General features: G+C 44.8%; 1 protein-coding gene across 4 annotated transcripts; it reads left to right on the forward strand.

Annotated features, from left to right (window-relative positions):
* The first annotated feature begins 20 nt into the window (after nt 1-20).
* On the forward strand, nt 21-8,776 carry OARD1 (O-acyl-ADP-ribose deacylase 1). 4 transcript variants are annotated; one of them, XM_077839550.1, is made up of 6 exons: nt 21-153; nt 1,030-1,098; nt 2,912-3,056; nt 4,541-4,599; nt 5,622-5,734; nt 8,112-8,776. In XM_077839550.1, the coding sequence occupies exons 2-6, from the start codon at nt 1,063-1,065 to the stop codon at nt 8,212-8,214; spliced, it is 456 nt and encodes a 151-aa protein (XP_077695676.1). In that variant the 5' UTR covers nt 21-153; nt 1,030-1,062; the 3' UTR covers nt 8,215-8,776. The 4 variants fall into 4 exon arrangements, with proteins under 4 accessions (XP_077695676.1, XP_077695674.1, XP_077695675.1 ...); XM_077839548.1 differs by having other exon boundaries at nt 104-234; XM_077839549.1 differs by lacking the exon at nt 21-153 and adding an exon at nt 243-369.
* The last annotated feature ends 1,134 nt before the right edge of the window (nt 8,777-9,910 follow it).

A 9,910-nucleotide genomic window follows, 5' to 3' on the forward strand; every position in this document is an offset into this window, starting at 1 on the left:
TCCTCGACAGGACACGCCCACCCGGCCCGACCTAGACGAAGCTCTTACGCGTGCGCGAAAAAAACACGTTGCCGCTAGTCGAGGCCGCCAATAAAGCGCACGCGCGGACAGAGGCCTCCTCCTTAGGTCTTCTGCGCATGAGCACATTGGCAGGTAAGTCCTGCTCTGCTCTCCACCGCCGAATGTTCTGGGCTGTTACCATAGAGAGGGTGCTCCGCCACTCAGCCTAGATAGGTAAATGGATGGAGGTTGCCATCTTTGATGTCCCACTAGACTGTACCAATGCGGGGGGGAGGGGGGGCTGTTTAGGAACTGGGTTTACCCACGTCGTGGCCTGTCGTTTGGGCTCAACTTGCAGAGGCGTGTCAGGTGCTGGCGGGGGTCCCGCGAGGCGCGGGGGCCGCGTTGAGGGGGCTCTGTGGTGGGGCCCGCGCAGGGGGTAACTAGGGGTTGTCCCTGGTGGCGCGTCGAGGGGCTCTCGGGGGGAGAGGGGGCTGTGGAGGGCCGGCCGCGTGGGCTCCCTCCCCTGGCCGGGGGGCTGTGGAGGGCCGGCCGCGTGGGCTCCCTCCCCTGGCCGGGGGGCTGTGGAGGGCCGGCCGCGTGGGCTCCCTCCCCTGGCCGGGGGGCTGTGGAGGGCCGGCCGCGTGGGCTCCCTCCCCTGGCCGGGGGGCTGTGAAGGGCCGGCCGCGTGGGCTCCCTCCCCCAGTGGCTCTAGGCCGGCTCCTTTGGCTTTGGTAAGCCCTGCGGTGGGCCTTGAGCACGGCATTGTGTGCGAGACTCTGCCTGCTCCCCAGCACCAGCAGCCTGGAACCCGGGGGTCCTTGTACCTCGAGCCTGCTTGATGCAGGCTGATTTTCGGGGGGGGCGGGCGTTTTTCCCTCTGCTTGCTTCTGCCTCGTGGGCACACCCCCTGGGGGAGGTTTGCTTCTTGTCCTGGTCTCCCATATGTCGTCCAGCTTAGTTCTGTATACTTATCGCTCATCTTGAAAGGCTTAATAATCATGTTTCTTTTCTTTAACCTTCTTGCAGGAGACGAAATCCTGGAAATAGCCTCACGTTGGCATGGCCAGTCCCCCCTCCAGGGATCGGGCAGACAGAGTATGTAGAAAACTAACTGTTTAATGCAGGTTCCTGCTATTAAATATCCCTGTTTTTAGTGACAGTTTCCTCCTAATAAAGTTTTCCAATTGGCATATGCTCTAGAGTTGTGATGTAAGAATATTTGGTTCTGGGGCATGGCTATTTTTGGGAAGTGGCAGTCTGACTACATCAGTGGTTACCAAACAGTAGATCGTGATCGACTGGTCGATCCTGGAGCCTCTGACAGACAATCGCAATCTCCAGCCGCTAAAAGTCTGGTGGCGCAGTTGGGCTAAGGCAGGCTTCCTGCCTGCCCTGGCCCCACACCGCTCCTGGAAGCGGCCAGCACGCCTCTGCGGCCCCAGGTGGGAGTGCGGGGGACAGGGGTTTTTGTGTGCTGCTCCTGCCTGTAGGCACTGCCCCTGCAGCTCCCACTGACCACAGTTCCCTATTCCCAGCCAATGGGAGCTGTGGGGGCAGTGCCAGCAGGCAGGGGTAGCATGCAGACCCAGGTATGCCCCTCCAGGGGCCATAGGGGCGTGCTGGCGGCTTCTGGGAGCGGTGTGGGGCCGGGGCTGGCAGGGAGCCTACCTTAGCTCCACTGAGTCGCCCAATGTAAGTGCCACCCAGTGTGAGCCTGCACGCCTCCCTCACTCCAACCCCCACTCCCTCCCATAGCCAGCACCTGTACCCCCTCCTGTACCCCAACACTCTGCCCTAGCCCTGAGTCCCCCTCCTGCACCCAAGCTCCCTCCTAGAGCCCTCATCCCTTCCTGCACCCCAATCCCCTGCCCAACCCAGAGCCCCCTCCTGCACCCAAGCTCCCTCCCAGAGCTTGAACCCCTCACCCCCTCCTGCACCCCAACTCCTGCCCCAGGCTCAGCCCAGAGAGCCCTCTGACACTCCAAACCCCTCAGTCCCAGTCCAGAGCCTGCCCCCACACCCCAACCTCCTGCCCCAGCCTGGTGAAAGTGAGTGAGGGTGGGGGAGAGTGAGTGATGGAGGGAGGGGGGATGGATTGAGCAGGATGGGGCCTTGGGAAAGGGGCGGGGTAGATCCTAGGTTGCACTTAAATTCAAAAAGTGATTGCTTAAGTGATCTTTTGCTTAAAAACATTGGAGACCACTAGACTACGTTAAGGAAATTTGCACTAGTTTAACTATACAGATGTGATTAAACTGGTGCAGACTGTTACTACAGAGGTGCAACAAAAAGCGGTTCTCAAACTGTGGGGCTCAGACTTCGGCTTTGACACACACACACCCTCCGAAACCCAACCCCACCCCACCCACCGCCCAGGGCTGAAGCCCTTTGTCTTTGGCCCCACCACCACCCCGGGCAGCGGGGCTCAGGCTTCGCTCCCCTCTCCTAGAGTCATGTAGTAATTTTTGTTGTCAAAAGGGTGGGTCACCACACCTTATTCAGCAACAAAAGGGGGTCGCAGTGCAAAGAAATTTGAGAACCCCTGTGCTACATCAACCCAAAGCACAGTTTAGCCTAATGCTGTTCACTTTAATAAATTACTGAATTAAGCTGCCCCATTCAATATGTTTGCACTAATTCAACCATACCAGTCCAGTTTTCTTTAATTTAGACTGGTTTTTCATAAAAATGAACTGATCGCACATCATGTAGGTTTTGCAAATGATGTGTAGGAAAGGCTGTGCAGCGCTTAGCTAATCATTCATTCATTTGTAAACACTCTCAGTCGAATCCCCTATCCACTGTACCAATCTGCCTGGGTTAACTTTTTTTTTCTTTTGTGATTCTGCACATTGAAGATGGGTCAAAGTTTATTTCTCTCATTCAGCTCCTATTTGTTCTTTTTCAGATCAAGTACATAAAAGGGGACCTTTTTACCTGCCCCAGAAGGGATTCATTGGCTCACTGCATCAGTGAGGACTGTCGCATGGGCGCAGGGATAGCTGTCCTATTTAAGAAAAAGTTTGGTGGCATACAGGAGCTGTTGGATCAGCGTAAGTGATATATGTGGGGAGGGGAGGCCACGTGCAGGCCCGAATCTCTAGTAATTGTTAAAAGAAGAAAAGGAGGACTTGTGGCACCTTAGAGACTAACCAATTTATTTGAGCATGAGCTTTCGTGAGCTACAGCTCACTTCATCGGATGAAGTGAGCTGTAGCTCACGAAAGCTCATGCTCAAATAAATTGGTTAGTCTCTAAGGTGCCACAAGTCCTCCTTTTCTTTTTGCGAATACAAACTAACACGGCTGTTACTCTGAAACTAGTAGTTGTTAGAAGAAGGAGCTGCAACTGTAGCACTGTAACGTAGATACTTTCTACAGCGATGGAAGCGGGATTTCCGTCACTATACCTAATCCACCTCTCCAAGAGGTAGACCCGAAGGCGCTGGGCGTTACGTCGACCTAATTATGGGGCTCAGAGATGTATGTTTTTCACACCCAGAATGACATAGCTAGTAAATCTAATTTTTTAGTGTAGACTAGACTTTAGACCCTGACCTTCCAAGCTAAAGCATGTGGATGGACCCCTATATGTGTGACTTCAGGATGCCGATATCACCATATGTGGAGTGACTTGCATGATCAGGGCCTGAATTTACATCTTTTGAAGAATTATTTTTGTGTTTAATGAGACATTTATAATGTCTCTGGATGTAGATTGTCCCAGGTGCAGCTTCTGGGTGTGTCATGCAGAGAGGGAAAACTTTGTATTACTGTTGCTAGGGGTTGTGAGGACACTGAACTTAATTAGATATGATAAAATCTTAGGCCTCAATTCGGTAAACACTTACACACATGCTTTAACTTTAAGCATTCATTGACTTAAGAGGACTATTCGTATGCACAAAATTAAGTATGGGTAAATGATTGCAGGATTGGGCTTAGGTGCCAAATGCGTTTGTAGGATTTACTGATCAGTTATTTAATTTTTCCAAAGCCAAGCAACTGCTGGTATAAAGCCTATTTATATGCAAAATGGAGGGAGGGTTTTCTTTCCTCAGCCACTTTTGAATTTAAAGGGACCCCATTAGGTTAAAATCTAATGAGATTAAAAAGTGAAGGTGGGTTTTTTGGTTTTTTTTTTGAAAAGCTGCTTCAGCCATTATGTCTACTCCTGAGTCATCCTGTTAATTTTTATGATTTAGCAATCACAGTTTGCCATGTTTTTCCTCTCCCCAGCTGCTTTATAAAAGATCTATACAACAATAGGAGAAACTGACCAATTAGCCAGGGAAAGTTGTGTAAGTGACTATACACACAGTTCTGTTCCATCCACAAAGTAAACAAGCTGAAAAATAAACACTTTTGTCTCTGATTACAATTACAATTATTTGTAAAAATAGGTTTGTTTTAGAAAATTCTTTATAACATATGTGAATTCATTTCTAATCTATTCAGCAGGAGTTGGGAGAATCAGCAGTGAATTGTAAAACTTTAAACAAAATGAATGTCAATGCTGTGTTTCACATTTTTTTCAGAGAAGAAGTCTGGAGAGGTGGCTGTTCTGAAAAGAGATGACAGATATATATATTACCTGGTAAGAGAGGGATGAGAGTCAGGCATTTGTCATAACGGAGCCCCACCTTATTTGCATTGACTGGAAGAGAGGTTTTTCCTCTAGATTCTCAACAGACATCTCAGCCTTTTAAATAAAGAGTCAGATTATGAGGACAAGCCGAGCTAGATTTTTCTTTCAGAACTAAACTCAGTACAGCTTCGTAACAACAACTAATTGAAGTACATTTGAATAGTACATTTCATTTGTGGAAGTTACTGTCTGACAGTTGTTCAGTAGCCTTTATGTGCAATGTTGAGGTGTGCTGGCAGGGTAGTGGGGAGATTCTTGTGCTGTTGCCCTCCTGCAGTTCAGTGTTTGGATGGCTCAGTCTCAGGAATGTTGATCTGGTCGCCTTCATAATTTGCTTTAAAATATAAGAGCATACAAATGCACATGTATTTTGATATTTTTTTAGTTCACTGAACTAACTCCTAAAATTTACTTTCTAAATCCTGGGTTGTGATTTCTCCACCTTCTCTCTCTCAAACTATTGGTAATACCCATTGACACATATCCTGCTGGTGGCCTGAAAACTGGGCCCTTGGTTGTTACACCTGTGCTGAAAAAGCCTCTCTAGCATGCTCCAATAGGAAGAGTCTGCTTTTCCACTCCCTGCTTGAAGTGTGCTATGTATGCTTTAGGTCAACTGCATGAGACAGATGTAAGCATAACCCCAGCATTTGGTAATGAGAGAGATTGCGTTTTATCTTTGGACAGGAAAATTTTGAAGGAAAAGTGTTTTTCTCCAAACCAGATTATTGCCTTTTAGAAATGCAGCATTTAGTGTCCTGACCTGCTGTGTCATGTGGCATAAATTGCAACTAAATGTCTACATGGAAATGGTTGTACATCTTATTTTGAAATAAGTAGTTGAGTCCAGTCACCATATACTAAGAGGTAGTTGATTAGTAAATTGTGGCCTGGATTTTGGTAGAGTTAAGGAGAAAATAGCTTGTACTATTGTTGCTAATGCACTGTTGAACTTTTTAATTTGTACACAGATTACGAAGAAGAGAGTCTCCCACAAACCAACATATGAGAATATGCAAAAGAGTTTAGAAGCCATGAAAACTCACTGTTTGAACAATGGGGTTACTGACATTTCCATGCCTAGGTAAGGGAATCAGATACTAGAAAGTAAACATTTCATTGTCCCTTGGGCAGAATGGATATTTTAGGAAGCGACCATTTACTATGAAATAGTCACATGCCCACTCTTAATATTGTTATATTCTGTTGGGGTTGTACAGCTGAAATCTGATCACCAATGAAGTGAGTTCTGTGGCCAGCAAATAGGCCTAGTTATTTCCATGTTTTTGACTGCATTAAGTTAATGTCAGATAAATTTAGTTACTGCTATGTAAATTGTAGCTGCTTGAAATTGCTGAAATATCACAAGTTGCAACATAATGGAGAATGGGTCACCACACCTTAGTCAGCAACATAATATTGAATGCCTGTATGTGTCTAGCTGGGAACCAGTCCCATCGTTAATTTAAAACAAGCCTGGGACTGAACTAGGATGGAGAGAAAGGAGCTTATTTCACCTTTAATTAGGGCCCAATTCTTCTGCAGACAGAATTTACACTAATTTAGTGGTTTTTGTTTGTGAAGGCTGCAGGACAATGTTCAGAGATTCCAAGATCTTTTACGGGAATCTGGAACTTTGTCCCATTTCTTACTTCTGCAGTGTGTAGAGACTGCTGGAGAACACTTTGCCTTTGGGACAGCATATGCTGTATTTACGTTCTTTAGGTAAATTAAGATATAATGGAGAATGTGAATTTGTAGTATTCTGAAGCAGAGCATCTATAACTTACAGAAGTGCTGAATCCTATTGAGGAAATGCTTGATAAGTCTAGGTCTCCAAACAGATTATCACTGCATGTTTGGTCTTGTGACTTACTCAGATTGCTGGCTCACCAGTAATTGTATTCATAACTTACCTCTTATCCTTCCTTTTGGCACCAAATTTGCTGCTTTTTCACACCGGTCTTGTGAAATCTTACTTTCAAAGGGACCTTAAAATCATAGTTACATAGACAAGGTCCTAGGCAGTAATTTACTCTGTTTAGTTAACCTTTGTACAGCATTTTGAAGATGTGCAATACTCAGGAACTGTTGTGTGTTGTTACTGCTTTGTTCACGTTTTTTAAGTTGGTTGTCCCACAGAGAAATGCATGAAACAGGTCATCAGATACCTTCTCAATAAGGACAATTGCAAAGTGATCCTTCCTAAGTGGAGTAATCAGTTGCACACATACAAAATGGGCAATGATTGCCTAGGAAGGAGTACTGCGGAAAGGGATTGGGGGGGGTATTAGTGGACCACAAGCGAGTCAACAGTGTAACGTTGTTGCAGAAAAAGTTATCATTCTGGGATGTTTTAGCAGGAGTGATGTAAGCAAGACATGAGAAGTAATTCTTCAGCTCTACCCCGTGCTGATTAGGCCTCAACTGGAGTATTGTGTCCAGTTCTAGGCGCCACATTTCAGGAAAGATGTGGACAAATTGGAGAAAGTCCAGAGCAACAAAAATGATTAAAAGTCTAGAAAACATGACCTCTGAGAGAAGATGGAAAAACTGTGGTTTGTTTAGTCTGGAAAAGAGAAGACTGAGAGGGGACATAACAGTTTTCAAGTACATAAAAGGTTGTTACAAGGAGGAGGGAGAAAAATTGTTCTTAACCTCTGAGGATAGGACAAGAAGCAATGGGCTTAAATTGCAGCAAGGGATGTTTAGGTTGGACATAAGGAAAAACTTCCTAACTGTCAGGGTGCTTAAGCACTGGAATAAATTGCCTAGGGAAGTTGTGGAATCTCCATCATTGGGGATTTTTAAGAGCCGGTTAGACCAACACCTGTCAGGGATGGTCTAGATAATACTTAGTCCTGCCATGAGTGCAGGGGGCTGGACTAGAGGACCTCTCGAGGTCCCTTCTAGTCCTATGATTCTCAGCCCATGTGAGAGAAGTATTTGGTTTGGTTTTTTTCTCACTTTACTTGGGCAAGTGAGTTGTAACTGGAGTAATTTCACTTTCATATTCATAGATTTTAATAAGAGACTATTACATCAGCTAGCCTAACCTGCTGTATAACATAAGCCAAAAGAATGTCACCCAGTTATCCATCTGTTGTGCCCAATAACTTGTCTGACTAAAGCATATCTTCCAGAAAGGCATCCAGGCTTGCCTGGAAGCCATGAAGAGATGGAAAATGCACCACTTCCCTTGGAATTTTATTCCAATGAATGATCACTGTCACTTGATTTTATTTTTTAAATGCCTTATTTCTAACTCCGACTTCTGTGGTTTTAACTTCTGTTGGTTTTTGCTATGCCTTAAGAAGTACCCAGTATTTTCCCCTTGAGAAGGTATTTACACCCTCGAATCAAGTCCTTTCTCAATCTTTTTGTGCACTTGTTTGTGAGCTTTACAACATACTCTGTCAGAAACAGCTCATCACAGCCACTTTGGTGTCTTTATTTTCCAGGATCGGATGTGGACTTGACCGTCTGGAATGGGATAAGGTTTCAGCGCTACTTGAGGAAGTGTTTGAGGACACGGACATTAAGATCACAGTTTATGCTCTCTGAACAAAGAGGCCTTATGGAAATGATTGTTATTTCCCTTGCTGTAGATTCAGGTGGCTTGGGAATTGATTTAGAGAAAAAGCTGTGTGTGAAGTAGAGCCCATCTCCTCTTCTTTGGGGAATAATTTACCATTTGGTTTTTCCCAATGGCAGGCAGTTGCTTCCAGAGAACCGGCTAGTTTGGAATGTGTTGATCAGAGTTCCAGAAGTGAACTATCTAGTATAAACCTTCAGGGTTACAGATATCCCTCAGGGATCCTCGCCTGTGAGTCACATAGCCAACCACCAGATGTCACTGTTCCTCCACCCTTCAGAATACCCATCTGCTCGTAAAGAAATCTTTTTCTTGTGGTGGTAGTTTGTGCATGTGGAAGTTTGAGCTAGTTTGGCACCTTTTAAAATATTCCAGATCTTTGAAGTTAAGAGTTATATGTATCTGTTTAGTGTGTTGTTTCAGAATAATTAAGTGAATAATTTAAAACAGTACGGTGTTCAAATCAGACATGCAGATTTCTTGTGTTCTTTGAGTTATTAAAAATTAAAGTATTATCTTTTCAAAACATAAGTGAGGTTTCATGCTTTTATCAGGAGTGTCTCTCTTAAGCGTCATGATATCACATCTCAAGTATGTACCTTTTTAACTCTTGCTATTGAACCAGAGTGCAACCCCTATGTAAACCCAACTACACTTCTACTCCGATATAATGTTGTCCTCGGGAGCCAAAAAATCTTACTGCGTTATAGGTGAAACCGCGTTATATCGAACTTGCTTTGATCCATGGAGCGCGCAGCCCTGCCTCCCCGAAGCGCTGCTTTACCGCGTTATATCCGAATTCGTGTTATATCGGGTCGCATTATATCGGGGTAGAGGTTTATGTTTACATTTCTCTCTGCCTTCTGTAGGAATGCTGAACTTCTCAAGGGAACATTAGTGTATGGGGCAAAGATTCCTAGGAAGTTCATTTTGCCCCACATAGTACAAGTATCAGCATGCAAGTGTTCTGAGAGAGACCACATATGAATGGGCTAGGATGAAATAAAGTGGGCCTAGTATTAAATGCATGTATAGGTTTTCACCTTTACTTTTCATCTAAGGTATTTATAGACTGCTAGTCATTGTGGGGTCTAAGTGCCGTTCTGTTTCCACATCTGGCATTGCTAAACAGCAATGAACAAAGCATTAATAGCATATTGAATCTAGCAGGCCAGCAAAAAGTAGTCCATTACTTTGTCGTGGTCAGTAAACTTCAGCTGGAACATCATTCCCCCCATCCTTACAATAACTTATCAGGTCTCTTTCTGCAGCATTTGGTTCAAAGGTTATAATTCTGCTGATTTTAGAACCTTATACTGAAGTGCTCTACCATATACTCTTAGTATTTGTATATGTTTTACTTCTGATCCTAATTGATTTATTTTTAGGATGCCCATTACTATAGTAACTGAGTGCCGGAGTAGGAATTCTAGCATAAAGTAGAATCCGTAATAGAGATCTTCTTTTTATCCATGTAATATGTGGAAACCCTTCTCCGTTCAGAAGCTACTAACAGCTTGTGTTGTGTGGGATTCTTTACATAATTGATGGAGCTCTGCAAATCCCCTTCTCTAATCTTTAAAGATGTTACTCTCCTTTTCAGTTGAAAATGATTGAATCTTTGCAGATCATGAATGTCACTCTTTAATTGGCTAGAGGGGTTGC

The sequence above is a fragment of the Eretmochelys imbricata genome, chromosome 21 (assembly GCF_965152235.1).
Source record: "Eretmochelys imbricata isolate rEreImb1 chromosome 21, rEreImb1.hap1, whole genome shotgun sequence".
NCBI classification, from domain to species: Eukaryota; Metazoa; Chordata; order Testudines; family Cheloniidae; genus Eretmochelys; species Eretmochelys imbricata.